Source organism: Chiloscyllium punctatum, chromosome 20 (assembly GCF_047496795.1).
Source record: "Chiloscyllium punctatum isolate Juve2018m chromosome 20, sChiPun1.3, whole genome shotgun sequence".
Classification (NCBI taxonomy): Eukaryota; Metazoa; Chordata; class Chondrichthyes; order Orectolobiformes; family Hemiscylliidae; genus Chiloscyllium; species Chiloscyllium punctatum.
The window spans coordinates 30,076,134-30,102,027 of record NC_092758.1 but is presented as its reverse complement, the minus strand read 5'-3'; the positions used below and the strand labels follow the sequence as shown (position 1 = coordinate 30,102,027).

At 41.4% G+C, this 25,894-nt stretch overlaps 1 protein-coding gene across 2 annotated transcripts in view; it reads right to left on the bottom strand.

Moving 5' to 3' along the window:
* Positions 1 to 25,894, bottom strand: part of LOC140491998 (organic cation/carnitine transporter 2-like) — a 106,394-nt gene that overhangs the window by 44,184 nt on the left and 36,316 nt on the right. For both annotated transcript variants that reach the window (XM_072590572.1, XM_072590573.1), the window contains exons 5-6: positions 23,725 to 23,851; positions 6,544 to 6,644 (exon numbers count right to left, since the gene is read on the bottom strand). In XM_072590572.1, coding sequence (XP_072446673.1) covers positions 6,544 to 6,644; positions 23,725 to 23,851 — 228 coding nt within the window. The remainder of the gene's footprint in view (positions 1 to 6,543; positions 6,645 to 23,724; positions 23,852 to 25,894) is intronic.

The window sequence follows — 25,894 nt, the reverse complement described above, 5'->3', positions numbered from 1 at the left end:
AACCGCAGTGGTCCCAAAACAGATCCTTGCGGCACACCACTAGTAACCGGTCTCCTGGCTGAATATTTTCCATCAACCACCACTCGCTGCCTTCTTACAGAAAGCCAGTTTCCAATCCAAACTGCTAAATCACCCTCAATCCCATGCCTCTGCATTTTCTCCAACAGCCTACCTTGTGGAACCTTATTAAAGGCTTTACTGAACTCCATGTACACCATGTCAACTGCCCTATCCTCATCCACATGCTTAGTTACCTTCTCAAAAAACTCACTGAGGTTTGTGAGACATCACCTGCCCTTGATGAAACCATGTTGACTATCTGCAATCAAATTATTGCTTGCTAGATGATTACAAATCCTATCTCTTATACTCCTTTCCAAAACCTTTCCGACGACTGGTCTCTGATTACCTGGGTCATCTCTACTGCCCTTCTTGAATAAGGGCACGACATTTGCAGTCCTCCAGTCCTCTGGTACTAAATCGATAGACGATGACGACTCAAAGATCAAAGATCAAAGCCAAAGGCTCCCAACACCTCCTCCCTAGCTTCCCAGAGAATCCTCGGAATAATCCCATCCGGCTCAGGGGACGTATCTACTTTCACTCCTTCTAGAATTGATAAACCTCTTCCTTGCTAACCTCCATCCTTTCTAGTCTAATGTCTTGTATCTCATTCCTCTCCTCTAAAATATGCTCCTTTTCCTGAGTGAAAACCGATGAGAAATAATCATCTAGCACCTCTCCAATCTCCACAGGGTCCACACACAACTTCCCACTTCTGTCTTTGACTGGCCCTTTTCCTACCCTAGTCATCCTTTTAGTCCTCACATACCCATAGAAAGCTTTAGGATTCTCCTTTATTCTACCTGCTAAAGACTGCTCATGTCCTCTCATTGTTCTTCTTAACTCTCTCTTTAAATCCTTCCGAGCTAATCTGTAACTCTCCATCGCCTCATCTGAACCATTTCACCTCAATGTCATATAAGCCTCCCTCTTCCGCTTATCAAGAAATTCAATTTATTTAGTAAACCACGGTTCCCTTACCTTATCACTTCTTCCCTGCCTGACAGGGACATTACTTATCAAGGACACGCAATATCTGTTCCTTAAACGAGCTCCACATTTTGATTGTCCCCAACCCCAGCATTTTGCTATGCCATTCTATGCATCTAAGTCTTGCCTAATCGCATTATAATTGCCCTTGCCCCAACGATAACTCTTGCCCTGTGGCATGTACCTATCCCTTTCCATCGCTAAACTAAACGTAACTGAATTATGATCACTCTCTCCAAAGTGCTCACCTACAACTAAATCAAACACCTGGCCTGGTTCATTCCCAAGTACCAGATCCAGTGTAGCCTCCCTTCTTGTCAGCCATTCGACTTACTGTGTCAGGAAACCCACCTGCACACATTGGACAAAAACTAATCCATCCGTCATACTAGAGTTATAGCATTTCCAGTCAATATTGGGGAAGTTAAAGTCCCCCATAATGACCACCCTCTTCCTTTCACTCCTACCCAGAATTGCTTTGCAGATCCTCTCCTCCACATCCCTGCAACTCTGCGGAGGCCTATAAATAACAACCAGCCGTGTGACCTCTCCTCTCCTGTTTCTAACCTCAGCCCACACTACCTCAGTAGATGAGTCCTCGTCGAAAGCTCTTTTAGTCACTGTTATGCTGACCTTGACTAACAATGCCACACCTCCCCCTCTTTCACCACATTCCCTGTTCTTAATGAAAGATCTAAACCCTGGAACCTGCAACATCCATTCCTCACCCTGTTCTAACCATGTCTCCGAAATGGCCACAACGTCCAAGTCCCAGGTACCTATCCATGCTGCAAGCTCACCTACCTTATTTCGGATACTTCTGGCGTTGAAGTAGTCACACTTCAAACCAGCTTGCTGTCTGCCAGCACATTCCTGTGACCGTGAAATCCTGTCCATGCCCTCCCTACTCTCATCCTCCTGTGCACTGGAACCACACCATAGTTTCCCACTCCCCTGCTGAGCTAGTTTAAATCCACACGAATAGCACCAGCAAATTTCCCACCAAGGATATTAGTACCCCTCTGGTTCAAGTGAAGACCGTCCTGTTTGTAGAGATCCCACCTTCCCCAGAATGATCCCCAATTATTCATGTACCTGAAACCCTCCCTCCTGCACCATCCCTGCAGCCACGTGTTCAACTGATATCTCTCCCTATTCCTTGCTTTGCTATCACATGGCATGGGTAACAAACCAGAGATAAAAATTCTGTTTGTTCCAGCTCTCAGCTTCCACCCTAGCTCCCTGAAAGCCTGCCTTCAGATTTCCGAAGGCTTTCCCCATTTAGAAAATATTCTACTCGATTCTTCTCACCAAAATGCATAACCTCACAATTTCCACATTATATTTCATCTGCCACTTCTTTGCCCACTCTCCTAGTCTGTCCAACTCCCTCTGAAGCCTCCCCTCTTCCTCAACACTACCTGAACATCCATCTATTTTTATGTCATCTGCAAACTTGGCAACAATGCCCTCAACTCCTTAACATGAACAGTTACAGTTCTAACACTGACCTCTGTGGAACTCCACTAATCACTGGCTGCCATCCTGAAAAAGACCACTTTACCTCATTCTCTGTGTACTCCCAGTCAGCCAATGCCTTGCCCTGAAGACCATGGTCTCTGATGTTCTTTAACAGCCTCCTGCCAGCACATTGTCAATGACCTTCTGGAAATTCAAATAGATTGTGCTCACTGGCTCTCCTATGTGAACTCATTTGTTATCTTTCAAAGAATTCTAACAGATTTCTTAGGCCTCCCCTTGACAAAGCCCTATTTTACCATGCACTTTCAAGTACTCCATAATCTCATCTTTAATAATGGACTCTAAAATCTTATCAATAGTAAGTTAACCAGCACTTTGTTTCCTGTCTTCTGCCTTGCTCCCTTCTTAAACAGGGGTGTCACATTAGCCATTTTCCAACTGTCTGGGACACTCCCTGGTACTCTAAGGTAGAATTCATCCGGTCTGGTTGATTTATACACCTTTAGACCATTCAGCTTCCTCAGCACCTTCTCCATTACTACACATTTTCCAGCAGTCCAATGTCCACTCTTGCCTCACTCTTAGCTTTCAGAAGTCTAAAAAATTTCTTGCATTCTTCTTTTGTATTACTAGGTAGCTTACTCACATATTTCAACTTCACAGGGTAAATTCTCTCACATAATGGCCACTGCCCTCAAATGGTTCCTTCACGTTTAACTCCCTAAGCCAGTCTGCCTCATTAGACATCAGAGATAGTGCAGCAGCTGAGAGACATGAATTAGAACTGCCTGTTCCCTAAGTGGGCTCTACCCCAAGCTGCTCCTAAAATAAATCTTGTAGACTTTCCACAAATTCCTTTCCTTGAGATCTGCTACCAACCTAGTTTTCCCTGTCCACCTGCACATTGGAGTCTCCTATGATTATTGTATTAGTGCTTTTTTTACATGCTTTTTCAAATTCCTGATTTATTTTCTTCCCCACACTCTAATTACTGCTAGGATGCCTGTACACAATTCCCATCAGTATCTTTTTTTCCTTTGCAGTTCCTCAACTTTACCCACATCGACTGTATGCCTTCCAACTCTATATCAATTCTTGCTGTTTAATTTCATTTAATCAATTTAATTTCATTCCTTATTAACAAGGCAACCCCACCACCTCTGACTATCTTTGGATATTTAGTTCCCAGCCTTGATCTTGCAGTTACATTTTTGTGATACCCACAACATCATACTTGCTAAATTCAATCTGCGTGACAAGCTCATTTACCTTGTTTCATATACTGAGTATATGTAAATAAGACACCCTCTGTCCTGTCAAATAGGATTTCCCTTTCATAAAATCATATTGACCTTGCTTGCTTATGGAATACAGCACATAACAGCACAGTACAGGCCCTTTGGCCCTCGATGTTGCGCCGACCTGTGGAACCAATCTGAAGCCCCTCTAACCTACACTATTCCATTCTTGTCCATGTTATGATTTTCTAAAGTCCCTGCTACTATTTCATTCATAACATATTCTACACTTGCCCAATGACAGTTACTAGGCTAACCAGCCTATAGTTTCCATCTTTCTGCTTTTCCCTTTTCTTAACAGTGTTGTTGTTTTTGAGATTTTTCAATCTGGTGGGACGTTTCCAGAATCAAAGGAATTTTGGAAGTTTACAACAAATACTAGTTCTATCAGTTTTCCTGGTACTTTTTCTCTCAAGATATTGATTGTTTAAATCTCCTCCTCAAAGTGAGTGACCTCCTCTCAGGCACCTTCTTCCTGCTCCTCCAACACAGATAGTGCAGCAGCTGAGAGATATGAATTAGAACTGACAAAGTGAACATGTTTTAAGTTTTCATAGTTCAGTGGTTGCTGATACCAAACTTAGGCCATAAGACATAAGAGCAGATTTTAGGCCATTTAGTCCATTGAGTTTGCTCCGCCATTCAATCCTGGCTGATAAGTTTCTCAACCCCATTCTCCCGCTTTCTCCCCATAACCCTTCATCCCCTTGATACACAAGAACTTATCTATCTCGGTCTTAAATATACTAAATGACCAGGCCTCCACAGCCTTCTGTGGCAATGAATTCCATAAATTCACTACTCTCCGGCTGAAGAAGTTTCTCCTTACCTCCATCTTCAAAAGTCTTCCCTTCACTCTAAGGCTATGCCCTCAGGTCCTTCTCTACAAATGGAAACTTCTTTTCAACATGTACTCTGTCCAGGCTATTCAGTATTCTGTAAGGGAGTGAGTGCCATGTGCAGTGCAACTCTGTGATATTTTGTTCTGTCATCCATTTCTCCTGCCCTAATGGCAAAGCCTGATTTAAAACTTCAGTTTCTCATCCCTCGCAGTGGTGACAATGACAAGAGCTGTTCTGTGATTTCTTTCCCTGGAGGAGCGAAGGGAAAGACCTGTAAGTGTACAGAGCTGTGAACTTTGAGGGGATTGAAGGGCAGCAATTATTGAGGATCACAGAGTGGGATGGCTGTGACATTGCAATAAGATGACCCTTCATGTCAGTGATGAGAGGTCAGATGGTAATGAGTGCAAAGGTCTGAGATGATATGGAAGAGAAAGCTAGGGGAGGCAGAGTGAAGAGCTTGGTACTCGAATGGGTCGCACCAGTCATTTTTCCCAACGTCATAAGATCAATAAGTTTCCTGTGGCTTTGAATCCAGGAATGAGGCACCATTACCTCTATGACATCATCCGCCACTTCTAACAAGCCTGCTTGTTACCCAAGGTTTGACCCACCCTTCCATGGGAAACAGAATGTTCCAATTGGGCCTTCCTCTTCACTGCATTTCTTCTAGTAATAATGCACACATCAGAGATGCATGGTTCAAATTAACTTATACTCATGACGTTCCTGGTTTTGCCATAACACAAATGATCTATAATGTTTCAGCTCTGACTCTTCCAGGATCCTTTTAAATACTGGAACTGAATGGGGAGCATGATGGCTCAGCGATTAGCACTGCTGCCTCACAGCACCAGGGACCCAGGTTCGATTCCAGCCTTGGGTGACTGTCTGTGTGGAGTTTTCATGTTCTCCCTGTGTCTGTGTGGGTGTAGGTGAATTGGCCATGGTATAATTGTCCATAGTGTTCAGGGATGTATAGGTTAGGTGCATTAGTTAGGGGTAAATGTAAAGTAATTGTGTAGGGGAGTGGGTCTGGGCGGGTTACTCTTCGGAAGGTTGGTGTGGATTTGTTGGGCCAAATGGTCTGTTTCCACACTGTAGGGATTCTAAGTAAATAAACTGATGAGGGTCGTCATTACTGTCATCTGTTACAACTGTTTCAGAACCTCAGAAAATGGATCAGGATACTGTGGGCATAAGTTAAACAGACACTGAAAAATGTATTGCTGGAATCTACGATTCCTGAGGCACTGTCAGCACCTTTTCTATAAGCAATACAGAAATTAACATTCACCATACAGTAAAAGAACCAGGTATGCTTAACCTAAATGTAATACTTGTTCAGCCTCAGTTAGTTTAACTTGCTATTCTTTTGTGTCTATACTACAGGAAACACATGAAAGCTCTGGAGAGGGTACAGAAACAATTTCCTAGATGGTTCCACAGTTGAGAGATTACAGTTACTTAGATAAATTGCAGAAGCAGTGTTTGTTCTTAAGGCAGAGGAGATTGAGAAAATATTTGATCGACCCTTTTTAATATCCTTAAGTGTTAGACAGATTACGGAAAAGACAACAGTTTCCAATGGCTAAATCATCAATAAGAAGACAGCACAGATGTAAGGTGCCTGGCAGAAAATGAGTGGTGAAAGAAAGGAAAAGATTTTTGTATGTAATGAGTTGCCAGGATTTGAACTGCGCTACATGAGAGTGGTGGCACATATGGAATCAATGTACCCTTTCCAGGATACAGCGAAAGATGCATGGAACTAACTGGATTGTTTTTCCAAAGACCCAGTGCAGATTCAATAAACCAAGTACCCTCCTTTATTGCTATACTAGTCTATGATACTGCTAAATACTCACCATACAAGAAGGTTTACGATTGTGATCATTCGGATATTGTAGGTTTTAACCAAATGAATAATTGCATGAGACTGGTTACTTTTAGACTTCATATCTTCAAGCTGAAAGGAAAACAGATATCATTCAGTAATTTTGCTCATTAGTAGAAAATGTTGTTGTTCTTATCTCATATTTATAATTCATGTTAGTCATGGATGCTCCAGAAAGTTTACTTTGCAATATTTTTAAAGAAGTTATAGTTTTTGCAATTTCCTTTTTCCTCCTTTAACTCTCACCTATTGTATTGGCTCTGCATCACATGTCGAATAGTGTGGCACTGGAAAAGCACAGCAGGTCTGGCAACATCTGAGGAGCAGGACTGTCAACATTTTGGGCATAAGCTCTTCAGCAGGAATGTGCATCACATGTGCATAATGGAAGTGGGGCTCAATAGAAAGATCTTTATAATAAAGTCCTTTATTTTAAACACCAAGCCATGTCACAGTTAAAGCTATTGGCTCAGAGAAATATTATTCACATCATATCACTCTCATTCATGTTTGAAAACGCAAAATTATTTTGTCAGTTAAGGGTACACTGCAAAATATTTATTCTAACAAGAAATTCTAGCAAACATATATTATGGGTTTAGGAGTACTCTTTCCAAAATATTTATACTGAAAATAAATTGTGTACATATTAAAAATCTTCCTTCAATCTCCATCAAAGCTCTGTATGTGGAGCATTGCGGGCAGCGCTAACATTTTGAGTATTTTCTGCAGAATGTATTCTCCTTTCAAAACAGGATGTTTTACACTCAATCGATAATTGTTCACTGTGCTTTATTGTTATAGTGTCATTCTGCAGCTGCTTACCCAGAATTGTAAAAGAGACAGTAATGTATCAACAACACAATGACAAAAACGGATAAATGCATATGGGAAGAACGATAATGATGCTGCTGATTTGTCATGGCAGCAACTTTATAGTGCTGTCTTTGTTCCTGTCTACTGTGGGCATCAAACAGAATGAGAAACAGGTTCATGGCAGGATGGATTCTCGATCCCGGGCCATATGTTGGACAAACCTGATTTAGGGCATGATGTGAAAGTGAATGATCTGGTGAAGCAGCCCTTGCAGCTATTGTGCAAACAAGAGGGAAATGAACTGACAGAATAGCCTTCAACTGTAGGCTATTTCCCTCCTGTGTTTAGTACAGATGGGCTCACTATCAATGGCAAATGTGGAAGTAAAGGAATCTGTGATTGGGAGAGCAACAAACAGTGCTCAGTGGTTTTATATAAGATAGTCTGAGTCCTGAACACTGCTGGTAACAGCAGTAAGTTTGCTGGGAGAGGGAAGGAACGGAGGAGGGACTGCATTCCTGGGCACGAGGCACTCGGTTTCGCCGTGAGCTGTTGAGAGAAAATCAAGTCTCTCCCCATTCCATGCAGGCACTCATCTTGGAAAGGACTGCAGTCAATCTGCTGGACTAGACTGTGGGATGAAGGGCTTTTGCCCGAAACGTCGATTTTACTACTCCTCGGATGCTGTCTGAACTGCTATGCTCTTCCAGCACCACTAATCCAGAATCTGGTTTCCAGCATCTGCAGTCATTGTGTTTACCCCTGTGGGCAAATATGTAAGTCAGTGCAGAAGGAAGGGAGGCAGTGAATGTGCAGGGTATGGAGTAAGTGTACAAGGGAGTGAGGATCTGAGAGTGTGTACATGGGAATGCGTGTGTGAGGGAGAACGCTAAGAATTAATATGAGCCTGACACGCACCCTCCCCGACCTTCTCATCCTTCTCCAAAACCTCTCAGCACACTGGGCTAGGAGAGAAAACCCAGACTGAAACACAACTCACTTGTGTTTCCCACTCTTGTATGAATTCTGCCAAGGCCACTTGGTAGTGTATGCCACAAGAGGCAAATGAAAAAGGGCTTTTGCGTGAAATGTCGATTTTCCTGCTCCTCAGATGCTGCCTGACCTGCTGAGCTTTTCCAGCACCACACTCTCGACTTTAATCTCCAGCATCCGCAGTTCTCACTTTCATCTAAATGAAAAATTTGTGTTAGTTAAACCCAATGCCCCAGTCTAGCCCCAGTTCCCTTGTGGCAGGACTTAGGCCCAGTCTGTTTGTCTGTCTGTCTGTCTCTCTCTCCCAAGCTCTGCAAAAATGAACAAAGACAAAGGACAAAGACAATTTACAGCCCAGGAACAGGCCCTTCGGCTCTCCAAGCCTGAGCCGATCCAAATCTACTGTCTAAACCTGTCGCCCAATTCCTAAGCATCTGTATCCCTGTGCTCCCCACCTACTCATGCATCTGTCCGGACACATCTTAAATGCATCTACCGTGTCTTCCTCTACCACCTCTGCTGGCAGACGCCCACCACCTTTTGTGTAAAGTACTTGCCATGTGTATCCCCCTTAAACTTTTCACCTCTCACCATGAAGCATGACCTCTCGTTATTGAATCCTTCACCCTGGGAAAAAGCTTATCTCAATCTACCCTGTGTATACCCTTCATGATTTTGTTATCCTCAATCAGGTCCCCCCTCAATCTCCTTTTTTCTAATGAAAACAAAACTAACCTACTCAACCGCTCTTCATAGCTAGCACCTTCCATACCAGGCAACATCCTCGTAAACCTTCTCTGCACCCTCTCCAAAGTGTCCACATCCTTTTGGTAATGTGGTTACCAGAACTGTACACAGCATTCCAAATGCGGCCGAACCAATGTCGTGTACCTGCCAGCTCTTATACTCGATACCCTGTCTAAAGGCAAGCATACCACATGCCTCTTGACCGCTCTATCCACCTGTGCAGCTACCATCAGGGTACAATGGACCTGCACTCCCAGATCTCTCTGCTCATCAACTTTTCCCAAGGCTCTTCCGTTTACTGTATAATTTGCTCCAGAATTAGACTTGCCTACACGCATCACCTCATACTTGCTTGGATTTAACTCCATCTGCCACTTCTCCTCCCAACTCTCCAGTCTATCTATATCCTCTTGTATTCTTTGACAGTCCCTTATGCTTTCTGCTACTCCACCAATCTTCATGTCATCTGCAAACCTGTTGACCATACCAACAGTGCCCTCTTCCAGATCATTCATGTATATCACAAACAACAGTGGCCCCAACACTGATCCCTTGGAAGACCACTGGTCACCTTTCTCCATTTCGAGAAACTCCCTTCAATTACTGATCTGTCTCCTGTTACTCAACCAGTTCTTTATCCACCTAGCTAGAACACCCTGCACACCATGTGACTTCACTTTCTCTATTAGTTTACCATGGGGAACCTTATCAAGCGCCTTACTAAAGTCCATGTATATGACATCAACAGCCCTTCCTTCATCTATCAACTTGGTCACTTTCTCAAAGAACTCTATTAAGTTGGTAAGGCACAACCTCCCCCACACAAAACCATGTTGCCAATCACTGATAAGCCCATTCTTTTCTAAACATAAATAGATCCTATCCCTCAGTACCTTCTCCAGCAACTTTCCCACCACTGACGCCAGGCTCACTTGTCTGAAGTTACCCGGAATATCCCTACTACTCTTCTTACACAGGGGGACAACCCTCCAGTCCTCTGGCACCTCACCTGTATTTAAGGATGCCACAAAAATATCTGTTAGGGCCCCAGCTTTTTCTTCTCTCGCCTCTCTCCCATTTGGTCCTGGGGATTTGTTCACCTTAATAACTTCTAGCCTACCCAACACATCTTCCCTACTTATGGCAATGTGATACAGACTAATCAAACCTCTATCTCTAATCTCAATATTCATCATGTTCCTCTACTCAATGAACACTGATGCAAAGTAATCATTCAGAATCTCACCCATTCTCTCAGGTTCGACACACAGCCTTCCTTCATTATCCTTTAGTGGACCAATCCTTTCTCTAGTTACCCGCTTGCTTCTTATATAAGAATAAAATGCTTTGGTAATCACCTTAATTCTGCTTGCTAAAGCTATTTCATGACTCCTTTTAGCCCACTTGATTCCTCGTTTAAGACTTGTCCTACTCTTCCGATATTCCTCCAGGGCCCATTATGTTCTTAGCTGCCTGGATCTTAAGTACGCTTCCTTTTTTCTCTTGGCTAGATTAATGAACCAGAGATTTTTTTTATGACAAATATCCAATTTAACTGGTTATTAAGAGTTCTGGAGTTTTTTTAAAATTCGGATTTCATCACCTGCCCCGTGTTGGGGTTTCAGCCCTGACCTCAAACATTAGTCTGTGACTCTGAATTACGATTGTATATCATATTATCACTATACCACTACCTACTTACTAAATGAGAAAAATGGTATTCTCATTTAGCATTGCTATTTAGCACTTTTCAAAGGTGTTCTTTATTAAATACTAATAACAATAGTTGTTTGAGCAAGATTTCATTAAGCAGCACCTTTAGAAAAAATAATAGCTGTTAAAATGGCACTGACAAAGTTCAACTTTTAATTACACAAAGAAACAAGAATATATCAAGGCTGAAATCTTGCTTTACAAGTGTTTAAAGAAATGAAGACTCTTTTGGGAATAAAGCTGGTTACAACTTCTGCTTATCGCTCACAATCTGAAGGTTCATTGAAAAGATGGCATCAAACATTGAAGACCAAGATTAGCATGTATTGTTAAGAATGTCCTAATCATAGAATCACTACTGTGTGGTAGCAGGCCATTCAGTCCATCAAGTCTATACCAATCATCTGAAGAGCATCCCACCCAGACCTCCCCATGACCATGATCCTGCATTTCCTCTGGCCAATCCATCTAGCCTGCATATCTTTGGAATGTGTGCAGAAATCCATGCTGACACAGGGAGAAAGTGCAAACTCTACACAAACAGTTGCCTGAGGGTGGAATCAAAGCTGGTCCCTGCTGCTGTGAGGCAGCAGTGCTAACCACTGAATCACTTTGCCACCCCAAATGATTTGAAGAAATGATTGCCTTCTTATTTTTAGCCATGAGGGATGTTCCTAAGAAGTCTGTTGGATTCAGTCCTTTTGAAATGATGTGGATATGTGGTAGGGTCCCACTTAAGTTGAAGAAAGAATATTTGATAAATTGAACTCAGAAACTCTTTTTTTAATTCACTCATGGGATGTAGGCATGGTGGCTGCCCATCCCTCGTTGCCCTTGAGGAGATGCTAGTGAATTGCCTTCTTGAACTGCTGCAGACCCACAATGCCATCAGAATCCCTACAGTGTGGAAACAGGCCATTCGGTCCTTCAGGTCCACACTGACTCTCCGAAGAGTAATCCATCCAGACCCATTGCCCTACTATGCTATATTTACCCTAAGTAATACACCTAACTAACATGTCTCTTGAACACTATGGGCAATTTTAGCACGGTCATTTCACCTAGCCTGCACATCTTTGGATTGTGGGAGAAAACCAGAGCACCCGGATAAAACCCATACAGACACAGGTAGAAAACTCCACACAGACAGTCGCCCGAGGCTGGAATCGAACCCCGGTCCCTATTGCTGAGAGGCAGCAGTATGAACCATTGAGCCACTGTGCTGCCTTATCAAGGAGGGAATTTGAGGATTTTGACCCAACTCACTAGAACAAGCCATCACTCACCAGATATCTGCCAAAAGGTTGACAGTCCTTGTCCCCACACATCTTTACATGCCTCTGTGCACCTGCACAAGCATTACTTCCTTACATGGTTGCTGATATTTAGGCCAGACATGGCAGACTGGAGGAACTTGTTGACCCAATATGCAGACAGGTACACATAGGTCTTTCTGAACAAGGTGATGCAGAAGCAAGGCTTCCTCTTGCCCCCTTCCAGAACCAACAGTACAGGCCATGAGAACAGACTAAGCCAGCCTAGTCTGAGGTTCCCATCTGGGATTGCAAAGTCACAAACATCTGGAGAAATGCTCAACACTGATGGAGCAGATCGTTGCTCTTCTCCCAGTCTGTCAGCACTGTCACCATCTTTCCCCCCATACCTTGCACTCACTCTATCCTTGCTGATATACTCACCTTACACCAAAGCTCGTGCTGCCTGGTGAGAAAATCATCATACCAGTTGGGAAAAGAATAAAAGATGGACTGAGATGCTCCAAACATCGAGATAGGCCTCACTGGATTTCTCACCCAATTGTGCCACAAATTCAATCACACCCACATTTCTCAAACCCCTCTAAAATTCCATCCAAAGTGTTAGTGTTGTTATCTATCTCTGGGGAAATAGAAGAAGTATATAATTCAGTGGACCTCATCAAATCAAAAAGAAATTACATTGATGCAAATCATGTATGTAGTACTCCAGACAGCAGGAAGGATCAGTGTGTGTGTCTTTTAAAGAAGTATTATGACACGGACGATATGAGTGTATTTATGGTAGTGAAAGAACTTGGGAGTGAAAATAAAATATCAAAACAATTAGTGTACGAATTAGAAATTTAAAATTTAAAAGTTGATCCTCTTGGAACCAGATTGGATAATGTGAAGGTGCTTAAAAAGTTAGATAGCATCATATTTTAACTTCCAGAAAACTATCAAGATAACTTACAAAAGCTTTCACAGAATTGATATCTGTGCATAGGTCAGGTTAAACAACCTTAGCTCTTCATGGTTTTACAGCAGGGGATGTGTTGCCTATAAAACAACTTCCTTACAGAGTCAACCTAAATAAATTAGCTCAAGTGAGGTAAGTGGTGAAGTTGGTGGTAAAAAAAATCACAAAATTGAACTGATTCCGGTAGCTAGAGCCCACCTATCATGATGGTGCTGAAATTAATGGCTCACAGCAATTCTGTATTGACTATTGCAATATCAACCCAGTAACAACAGTGGATTTATATCCTATTCTATGACTGAAGGATTGCTTTGAAAGAACTACGACTCTATGACTCTATAACTAGACACACATGATTTGTTACGAAAATTAACTTGCAAATGGGTATCGGCGACTCCCATTGACCGATCAAGTCAAAAAACTCGGGTTGACACAAGCAATGCAAAATCACACTGTTTGGAAAGAAACATATACCCACAATGTTCCATGCGTAAGCAATAATGTCATGAGGAACTATGTAATCGCACAGCTTGTATCAAGAATTTGATTATTTTAGTCAAAGCTGGGAAGAGCATCGACAATACTTGACTGAACTGTTGATCAGCTACAAATAGCCAATTTGGTTATATATTTGGCTAGAAGTGAATTTGTTAAATCGATAGTAACTTACTTTGGGCCATGCTTTGCAACAAAGCCAAAAAGCATTTACAAATAATGAAATTTTGCAACATGTTGGCATGAGTGATTTTATCGAAAATTTATTCCGATCTTTAGACCATTTAAAACATTTCTCAAGAGAAAGCAGCAAGTTTGAATGGAGCCAAGAACATTAGAGTCTCTTTGACAAATTTAAAGCTGAACTTACAGCCACACTGGTGTAAGCAGTATCAAAGTATGAGAAGCCATTCAAACTGGCTATTGATATCAGCAATATTGCTATGGGTGCCTTTTTACTACAAGATGACAGTGTTAATGACCCGTAAGTTATTTTTCAAAGAGACAGACCGTAAGTTAGTGGAAAATTCCAAAACTGGAAAAGGAGACATTGCGTCATGCATTGGATCTAAACATTTTGAAATATATGTCAGCAACAATGTGGAAGAAATGGTCATTTATATAGACCACAATGTTTTGATTTATTTGGAATGGTTTTGAGACAAGAAGTTACAATTGTTTTGGGGAGCTTAATCCTCCAGCCATAGAGTTTATAAACTGTTCATATGCTTGGGAAGGAAATTGTTATAGTAGACTCTTTATCAATAACGTGTCAATATCAATATCAATAAGTGAAACTATCATGATTTGGAGATGCCGGTGTTGGACTGGGGTGTACAAAGTTAAAACTCACACAACACCAGGTTATAGTCCATCAGGTTTAATTGGAAGCACACTAGCTTTCGGAGCAACGCTCCTCCACTATCACCTGATGAAGGAGCGACGCTCCAAAAGCTAGTGTGCTTCCAATTAAACCTGATGGACTATAACCTGATGTTGTGTGAATTTTTTAACTTTGAAACTATCATGGTATTGTAACAGATGAAAGACTTAACAGATAATCAATTTTTCATTGTATAATTTAAGTTACATCACACTGTAAATTTTTGCTATAAATTCTGTGTGTTAGAATTGAGCCCTCCACTATCACCTGATGACGGAGCGATGCTCTGAAAGCTAGTGTGCATCCAATTATACCTGTTGGACTATAACCTGGTGTTGTGTGATTTTTAACTGTGTTCAAAGGAAGTTGAGTGTATAATGTAAATGGACTGTTGCAAAATATGGTTGCCATGAAACTGTATATTTAATGTTAATGTGTGATAGAAAGGATGTTGTAAAGATTTTTTGCTGGAAAATGAAAATGTATCATTTGAAAATTCTAACGGGTGTATGATGAATTCTGTGATTTGTATATTATTTACTCATTTTTAAAAATTTCATCAGCAAATGGAAGTTTTTTTCTAATTCAAATTTTAAAAAAATTAGTTCAGTCATTTTGGATCCATGATTTTAAATCAGTATTGTGTCTCCTGCAATGTTACTGGAAGTTTGTTTATATTGTGGGGTTTTATGACAGCAGACTGTAACAATAGAGGCATCTTTTGAATTTAGAATGATCACTTGAATTTATCTTCAAAAAACTCCCATAGATTGGTAAAGTTTTGAGCGGTTTGAAGGAGACTTGACTGAAGTCAGGTGCCAGCATAGTATGCCCTTGGAAATGGAAATCGTTCGGAACAGTTAAGGATATAGGTTCGCAGAGGGAAAGAATTTAGTTTGTGAAGCTTCCAGACCAGGAATGCCTGGTTAGAAATCTACATTGGTTATTCAAAGCTGAGAGAATCTAAGATCTCAATTGTGTGAGGATTCAAGGAAAAGGTTCACTGCTCACAGGACCAGAAACAGAAAAGTAGTTTAATCAACCTACAGATTGGTCGGGAAGAGATGTTCTTCTGTTTTTTGAGTAACTGCAAAGTGATCGTGTTGGAGACACGATTGTATCTTGTTCTCTCTCCTGGTTTAAAATCCTTAAAACAGTGTTAAATATACATAGCATTGTTTGTTTTATTTTTAATTTCTCTGTACAATAAGCTCTCTTTCTTGTTAAGACCACATTGGTACCCAATATGCTTTCAGTGAGAGATGCCACGTTAACTTAGGAAAAAATCTATTATGTCAGAATCCAGTCGAGGGTCTGACTAATCAACTCATAACATCAGCTGGGATGATAATGACTTGTAATAGAGAACAAAAAATGGTAATGCACAATATTAACAGCAACACAGCAGGAAAAAGAATCATCACAGAGTGCTTTGACAAAGGGTCAGTTAGACTCGAAACGTCAGCTCTTTTCTCTCCTTATAGATGCTGCCAGATGTGCTGAGATTTTCCAGCATTTTCTCTTTTGGTTTCAGATTCCAGCATCCGCAGCAATTTGCTTTTAATCCTCAGAGAGTGTTGCACAGCCTGTGGAATCACCACAACATGACAGACAGCCAACCTCTTCTAGATCAGGTGTGCCGCCTCAGTGTGATCTCCAAGATGAATAGGTTTCACATGGTGAAATACACATGACAAGTGAATAACAGCAGGTCAGAAATAAAGACAACAGTGGATCATTCCCAGTCAGCGGGCACAGAACCCTGCAATCTTTGTTCAACTGGATCTAGATGGTGAGACACAGGCTGACCTCAATGTAGATGTTCTGGAGCAACAGAAGCAAATGAATGAGTTCCATCAGCATTTCCAGAGGTATTACATATGTTTACAGAAAGTCTGCCTCCAGCATGTGGGTCATGGACATAAAATCAGCCTTTTCTGCTGATTTTATATCCGTGGAAAGAATGATCAGCTTCACGGAGCATTAGATATGGCAAGCAAACAAATATATGCTTGACCTCAACAATGAAGTACACACTCACAATGTAAACGTAAGGAAGATTGAGATAAACCATACCTTAGCCATTGAGTACTTCCATCAGTGCACAAAGTTGGACTTCAGTGCATGGCTAGTAGGAACAGAAGGTAGACCAAGAAAAGGGAAATGGATCAAGTGTAGAAGGAAGTAAGGGAAAGAGCAGCCTTTCTCTATCTCTTCTAAAGGCACAGAATTAGCAGGCTTAGGAGTAGCAGCAAAACTTAGATAAAGTATTTATAGTTAGGGAATACAATTCACTTGAGTGTTTAACGTTACTACACTTTCACATTTCTAATCCACTTTCATTCATCAGTCAATTGAATAAAAAACTCAATTGTCTGTCCTCTGTTTTTTGTCTGCCACCTACCAAGATGCCTTTTGACTTGTGAAGAATGGTAGGTCATAGGTTAAAGGTGACTGAAAAGCATTAATGCGGAGGATGGATTGTTGACTGTGGGACAATTTGTCTTGGGGGCTAAAGAGGGGGAGCACAATAGGTTCAGAACTGGCTTAATAAATAGCAAACTAAAACTAAAATATGGTTGAAACATACACAGCATCCATGATGACTTTGTTTGTAGCTACTGATGCCTTCACTACATCTTATTCTCTCTCCTCTTCATCCATGTTCTCTTTCTCTTATTGTTAATTTTCTTTCTCCAATGAAACAGAATGCTCATCGATTTTCTCCTCTTGCAAGTCCAGTTCTTGTGGTTGTGCAAGACATAGTGAACACTATCATTCTGGAAACCTTGGCTTATGTATCCAAAACTTGCATTTTTAACACTGTCAACTGAACCTGTAGGGATTCAGCTGAACTATGAATCTGACAGCTCTCTCATTCTAGCTGGCCTTGTTAACAGTGAAGTGTATGTAAGTGTTGCCAAACATAGGACTGGAGAACTGCAGATGCACTTGAGGGCAGAGAGGGATGTGACAAAGGTCACCTGAATATCCCTACAAGGACTTGATGGTGAAGCATTTAAGGACTGAGGTGGCCTTGACATCCACATGCTCATATTAACTATGTAAAAAGAAATTTTCTTCCAGGAGACTGGATATGTCAGCAATCACCTGATGAGAAGCTCTCAGCCACCTGAGTCAATGGTACGCTTTGATGCCCAAGAAGGAATTTTTTCTTTATGCACCTTCTATGATCTCTTTGTTCATGCCTTCTGTTGGTTAGCTCAGTTAGCTGAACAACTGGTTTGTAATGCAGAATGATGCAGTGTAGGTTCAATTCCTGTTACTGTTTGAGGTCACCATGAAGCACCTGCCTCCTGATGTGTGCTGATCCTCAGGTTAAACCACCAACTCTCTAATGAGAAAGTGGGACTACAGTGACTTTACTTTGCCTCTTTGTAGTGCCAGAAGTCTGAGGAGATGATTGTTGTTGGCATTACTCATCTATTATCCAAGGTAGCTCAGCATTAATGACTCTCATGCTCATTGGAAAGCTGATAACTAGCAGGTCAGATCAGAGGAAACAACTCCAAGGTAATAGAAATTATCTGCAAAGTTTTGGAAATCAGGTTCCAATCAGTGACAGTATAACTGAGAGCAGGCCCTTTGAAAATAAAACTTCAGCAAGGAAGCTACTATGAGAACTTTGTATTTATTTCATTTCTTCGTTGGCAATTTAAGCCGAATCAACCCCTCATCTCACTTGCACTGTTTTCCTAGGAAAGGTCCAGAGAGCTTGGGAAATCCTTGTGCACAAAACTAAATTCAGATCCTGTTTTAATAGAGAAAGTAATGAGCTTTTGCATATTCAAATGACAAGTCTCCTTTACCATAACAGAAGTGTTCCTGTAACGCTAAAGAACATCACAGATTAAAAGTGGTCCATGCCGACTTCCTAACACAATGACAGTCCCTGTTATTTTCACTTCTTCCTTGCACAGAAAAACACCATTAACAGGCTAAAATTTCATTGTTATCGTCCTGGAATCCAATACTACACAAGTCAATGGAAAACTTTTTTCTTTTTATTCTTTCATGGAATGCTCGGTCACTCCAAGGTCATCGATTATTGCCAAGCCCTAATTATCCTGAAGAAGATGGCAGTGAGATGCCTTCTTGACCTGCCCCAGTCTTTGAGATGTGGGGACATCTACAGTATTGTTTTAGAGTGAGTTCTAACGTTTTGCCCCAGCGAGGGCAGGAGTACAGCACAGCAGAATGAACCTAGGGGTGAACAGTGACAGGAGCTACTGCATAAATACTTGAAGAGCAGAATCAGTCAGAGCAGGACTGAGGTCAGTCAGAGATATTTGTGTCCTTTCTAGCCACAGGGATGGTCCCACAAGACTGGAGAATAGCCAATGTTGTTCCTTTGTTCAAGAAGGAGAACAGGGATAATCCAAGAACTTCTATGCTGACGAGCTTTACATTAATAGGAGGAATATTACTGGAAAATATTCTTAGTTACAGGAGTAACTTTGGAAAAGAATGGTCTTCTTCAGGATAGCCAACATGGCTTTCTGTAGGACATGTCTTATCTTACAAGCTTGATTGAGTTTTTTGAGGAAATGATGTAGATCATTGATGAGGGTAAAGCATTGGATGTTGCATATATGGACTTCACTAAAGAATCTGACAAGGTCCCTCATAGTAAGCTGTACCAGAAGTTTAAATCACATGGAATCCATGATGGGTTGGAAAGTTGGGCACAAAATTATCTTGGCCATTGAAGACATAGGGTAGTTTTGGAGGGATGTTTTTCTGACTAGAGGTCTGTGACCAGTGGTGCTCTGCAAGGATCACTGCTGGGATTTCTGTTGTTAGTAATAGATATAAATGACTTGGGTGACAATGTTGGTGGTCTAATTAGTAACTTTGAAGATGATATGGAAATGTTTGGGATTGTGGATGGTCAGGAAAGGTACAAAGGACACAGGAAGAAATAGATCAATGGAAAGTTGGTGGAGAAATGACAGATGGAGTTTAATCCAGACAAGTGTGAAGTATATACTTTTGGACATCAAATGCAAGAGGGAAGTATACTGTGAATGGCCAGAACCTTAGCAACATTGATAAACAGAGGGGTTTTGGAGTCCAAGTTCATAGATCCCTGAAAGCAGCAACACAAGTGGATAAATTAGTGAATAAAGCATATGGCATGCTTGTCTTCAGGGCACTGAGTGTAAAAGTTCACAAGTTATGCTGCAACTGTATAAGATTTTGATCTGGCCACATTTAGAGTGCTGTGTGCTGTTCTGTTCACTGCATTACAGGAAGGATGTGGAGAGGGTGCAGAGGTTCACCAGGTTGTTGGTTGGATTGGAGTGTATTAGCTATAAGGAGAGGTTTGACAAACTCCATCATTTTCACCACAGCACCAAAGGCTGAGGGTGACCCGAAAGAAGTACTTAAAATTGTGAGAAGCATGGACAGGATGGATAATTGACTCTTTTTCCCAGGTGCGAAAAGTCAGATACCAGGGAGCACAAGTTTAAGGCGAGAATGGGAAAGCTTAAAGGAGATGTGCAAGGGAAGTTTTGTTATACAGAAGGTAGTAGGTGCCTGGAACACATTGCCAGGGGATGTGGTAGATGCAGATATGATAGCAAAGTTTAAACGGCATTTAGACAGACACATGAACAAGCAGAAGATAGAGAGAGATGGACTATGTACAGGCAGATGGCATTAGTTTAGAACAGCATCATGGTCCGCACAGATATGGTGGGCTGAAGGGCCTGTTCCTGTGCTGCTCTGTTCTATACTTTATGACAGCGAAGGAATGGTGATATGACTTCAGATCAAGATGGTATGTGACCTGGAGCAGGACCTGGTGCTCCCCCATGCATCTGCTGCCCTTGTCCATTCAAGGTGATGGAGTTTACAGGTTTGGAAAGTGCTCTTGGAAGAGCCTTGTTGATTCACTGTAGATGATACACAGCACTGCCACAGTGTATCAGTGATGAAGGGAGTGATTGTTGAAGCTGGTGAAAGGGGCCTTGTGTTATGATCCTAGCTGATATTACTATTAGACAGATCTCAGAATGAAATTTGACTCAATGGATCATATGTATTGCTTTTTATTTAATGAGGCAGCCATTCACTGAAACATAAACACACAGGCCGCAGATTTTAACAATCACACAGAAGCTTGCTATATGAAAGGAAAACAATAACAAAACAAGCTATCTAAATATAAAATATAGCTTGAAAGATCTTAAAACACATGGTAAAGCAAAGGCTTATATGTTCTTTAACATTATCTCTTTGCAGCAATCAAAGTCCAGAGAAATTACCCTTCCCTATCAGAGCTTTAGATTTGATTGAACTGTTTCCCCTTGGTTCAGTCTTGTGAACTGGGAAATCTCCAGACATGAACACTCACAAAACTGAAAGCTCAGACTTTTCTGATGCATAGAATGGAGGTACATGTTCTGGGTCATGATTATGCTGGTTTTACAGGGAAAGCTCCAGGTCTGAAAGTTCATCAAGGAAACTCCTCCAAAGCTAAGTGGGCAACTTACAGTTTGATCTGAGTTGGAAACAAGAATTTCCACCCAAAGCAAAAGACTCAAGACCTAATTTTTATCAAAGGGTCTAATACAATGGATTTTTTTTTAATGAACTAGCAAACAATGAAAAAGTGACTGCATTTGAAATCATAACAAATTAAGGCTTTCCAGAGACTCATTGATGGTATCCAGCATGTTGTTGAGACATAGTGTTCAGCCTCAGGGCTGTTCTCATTTAGTTGCAATGGACAAGACAATTAACCTTTGTATACAAAAAATGCGAACTAGTTTAATGAGTCAATTTAGCATGAACTAAGTTAATGAGCCATCTTACTTACATGGTTGTTGACGCCACAGTTCTGCAAAGAATCCTAGAGAAACTAAAAAAGATCCTCATGGCATGAAAGGAATTGTGCTGGAAGGTTTATGAATTTACATGAGCTTGGGGGTGTGATGGATGGCACTCGCAGGAAGGGAGTAAAACCACAGACACAGTCAGGTAGGTGGGTTTCCTTCAGGAAAAGCAGGAGAGGAAGGCAGGTAGTACAGGAGTCTCCTGTGGCTAACCCTATCGCAGGAGAAAGTGAGGACTGCAGATGCTGGAGACCAGAGTCAAAAAGAGTGGCGCTGGAAAAGCACAGCAGGTCAGACAGCGTCCAAGGAGCAGGACAGTCGATGTTTTGGGCATAAGCTCTCCACATTCCTGGTGACGGTCTTATGCCCAAAACATCGACTTTCCTGCTGTTTAGTTGCTGCCTGACCTACCGTGCTTTTCCAGCGCCACACTTTTTGACTATATCCCTATCTCAAACAAGTATGCTATTTTGGAAAAGGTAGGGGGTGATGGACTCTCAGGAAAATGTAGTACTGACAGCCAGATTTCTGGGACTGAGACTAGCTCTAGTGTAATGAAGGCTATGTCAGAGTCCAAGGCTGGAAAATGGGAAGTCTTTAGATATAAGATAATGGAAGTCCAGAGATATTATGTTTCTGTGTGGGTGAAGGACAACGTTGGTAGATGTAGAGTATGCTGGAGAATTTGAGGTTTTCGGCAAGAATATGAAAGAAGCAGATGTTAGATTTGGACAGCACAATCAAGTGAATCCCTAGAAGAGTATAAAGGCAGTAGGAGTATAGTTAAAAGGGAAATCAGGAGGGCAAAAAGGGGGCATGAGATAACTTTGATAAATAAGGTTAAAGAGAATCCAAAGGCCGCCAATTTGTGGAACTGCAGGAGATGGGGGAGTTACTAAACACATATTTTGCATCAATGTTGACTGTGGAGAAGGATATGAAATAGAGAGAACATGGGGAAATAAACAGTGACATCTTGAAAAATGTCCATTGTACAAAGGAGGAGGTGCTGAACGTCTTAAAACACATAAAGGTGGACCTGGGACCTGATCAGATGCACCCTAGAACTCTGTGGGAAGCGAGGGAAGTGATTGATGGGCACATTGTTGTGATATTTACATCATCGAAAGTCACAGGTGATATGCCAGGAGACTGGAGGTTGGCTAACGTTGTGTTACTATTTACGAAAGATGGTAAGAAAAAGCCAAGGAACGATAGATCTGTGAGCCTCATATCGGTGGTGGGCAAGTTGTTGGAGGGAAGCCTGAGGGACAGGATTTACATGTATTTAGAAAGGCAAGGACTGATTAGCAATAGTCAACATGGCTTTGTGTGTGGGAAATTGTGTCTCACTAAATTGAGTTTTTTGACAAAGTAACAAAGAGGATTAATGAGGGCAGAGCAGTAGATGTGATTTATATGGACTTTAGTAAGGCGTTCGACAAGGTTCCTAATGGCAGACTGGTTAGCAAGGTTAGGTTGCATGGAATATGGGGAGAACTAGCCATTTGGATACAGAACTGGTTTGAAGGTAGAAGACAGAGGATTGTGGTGGAGAGTTGTTTTTCAGACTGGAGACCTGAGACCAGTGGTGTGCCACAAGGATCAGTGCTGGGTTCTCTGCTTTTCTTCCTTTATGTAAATGATTTTAATATGAATATAGGAGGTATGGTTCGTAAGTTTGCAGGTGACATCAAAATTGGTGGTGCAGTGAATAGCAAAGAAGGTTACCTCAGAGTACAACGGACCTTGATCAGATGGGCTAATGGCCAAGGATTGGCAGGTGGAATTTAATTTAGATAAAAGTGAGTTGTTGCATTTTGGAAAGGCAAATCAGGGCAGAACTTATACACTTAATGGTAAAGTCTTGGGGGTTGTTGCTAAACAAAGAGATCTAAAAGAGACCTAAGGGGCAACATTTTCACACAGAGGGTTATGTGTGTATGAATTGAGCTGCCAGAGGAAGTGGTGGAGACTGGTACAATTATGACATTTAATGTGCAACTAAATGGGTATATGAATAGGAAGAATTTAGACGGATGTGGGGCAAATGCTGGCAAATGGGACTAGATTTATTTAGGATATCTGGTCAGCATAGATGAGTTGGACTGAAGAGTCTGTTTCCATACTGTAGAAATCTAATGACTATGACTATTTGTTTTTGAATGAAAACAAATCATTCTTAGCAGTGAAATCTTCAATGGCTAAATAACTTGGTAGCTCTCACAATTTGTATTTATAACTGAGAAATAACAGTGACTTGGAGAAGGTGATTAACATTGGTCAGTTCATGACATCGCCAACAATCGACACTTGCAGAAGAGACAGGAAATAAGATGGGCAACAAAATAAATATACCCTTACTAACAACCACAAGGGAAACAAATATAATGTTTTGTGGCAGTACCTCAAGATCACTGAAGAGTGTTGCTGGTGGAGTAACACAATTTTTCTTTGCCATTTTATGGATTATTGCTTCAGCCTCCTGTACCCTTCCAGTTGTCAGCAGCCAGCGTGGAGACTCAGGAATAAGCCTGGGATTAAAAGAACTTGATTTCAAAGAAAGAATATCGAAGTCACGACATGGACTTGTGCAATTACTGTTAACATTAAATATTCCCTACTGCGTATATTGAAGTAAACTAAAGGCACTATATTCCTGCTATAGATCTTAGGGCTGCTGTCAATTCAACAGAGACAACTAATAGTAGCTTGACTTGAGGGTCACTAGGCCACAGGTAAGGGGTAAGGTTGAGAAGGAGAGTTGCTCGTGGTGATCTCAACCATTAACAGGAATTGAACCCACACAGTTGGCATCAGTTAGCGTTACTGTCAAGCCATCCAGCCAACTGAGCTAACCTATTTGCTGCCACTATCCTTTCTTGGAAGTAGTTCACCTGGTTCTGAAAGGATTTTGTTTCATTTATTATCACAAAACACTCCTTGTAATATTTGTCTACGGACCTTCAGTCTTCAGCAGAAGAGGCCCATACTTGAGTGAAAAAAAGAATAATTTATTACTCATTAGTAAGCAAATACGTTACTACCACCTGATGACTACCACCTGATGAAGGAGCGTCGCTCTGAAAGCTTGTGTGCTTTCAATTAAACCTGTTGGTCTATAACCTGGTGTTGTGTGATTTTTAACTTTGTATACCCCAGTCCAACACCGGCATCTCCAAATCAAACAGGTTATGATATCTTAGGACTGATTAACTACATTAACATTAGGTAAGAGTTATATTTATCTCAAAAGATGATAACTAGCCCTTTGCTATGTGACTGTAGACTGTAGAACTAAAAACTAACAATAAACTAGAACTACCAGAGATAGTCATAGAGTCATGGGGCAGGAACAGGCAGAAACAATGGGTCTGCCCGGGAAATCCAGTTTGCGATTTTGGGACGAAGGTAGAAGTAGGCTTAATGGGGGTTGGGGATTGTGTGCTGGGAGGCAAGGGAGAGGGAAAGTCTCCAGACAAGATGACGTTAATGACAGTGCTGGACACAATAGCCCAATGTTTGATGGTGAGGTCGTGGCCTGAGGGGAGACGAGAAGAAGTATGAGAGGTGATGTTCAGCCTCCACATTGTAGAGGTCAGTATGCCAAATAACAACAGCACCAGCCTAGTCATCAAACTTGATTACAAGGGCAGAGCTGGATCTGAGAGCATGGAGTGAAGTCAGTTCAGAGAGAGATAAATTATGTTGTGCTCAGACAGTGATCACCAGTAAACCGTCCATGCTGAAGTTATTACAGGGCCATTCTCACCTTCCTTACAGGAGTCACTAAAAAGGCACAAGGAGAGGTACGTTGACTTACTCTTCCTGAACCCAAAGGTCTATAACAGAAACAGGAAAAGCCTATATAGCTCTTTGAGCCTATTCCACCATTCAGTAAAGTCACGGCTGACCTGTATCTCAGTGCCATTCAGCTCTAAATCCCTGAAGCATTTACTTATACCCCATTGAGCTCAGTGTTAAATGATTCAATAATTCCTTATGGACAATGATTTGGAGTGCCCAATTTCTACTACACTTTGCATTAAAACAGAATGTTATTCTTTCCAGGAACAGACCAGTAGTTCAAGAAGACATGCCAAAATATTTTTTTTTCAAAAATTACACACACACATTCTTTGTTAATGTCTCATTTTGTAGGGGCAAGGCCTGGAATCCCTGACAAGCCTTCAACGATCATTCATTTCTCTTAGTGATGACATCAACTATACTCAGTGCTTAGATCAGTTTGAATCAAGCAAAATTTTTATGTTCAACATTCACGCCCACACAGCCAAAAATAAAGCATACTCATGAATCGAAAAACATAAGAAATAGGATCCCTGGAATCAACAAAGACAAAGACAACAGCAATGCAACTACATGGAAAATACGGGTTGTCAGAACAAGGTTTCTTCTATGCACAGCTAAAACTTTTATCCAATGCAGCCAAGAAGGATGGGACAGGGTGAGTTTTAAAGTGTACACCATTCTTACCAGAAGCTCATTGGTTACCAGTTTACAGTTTGGTAGCTGAGATCCCCACTCAAAGTTGTTAGGAGCTTGGAGCCTGAATA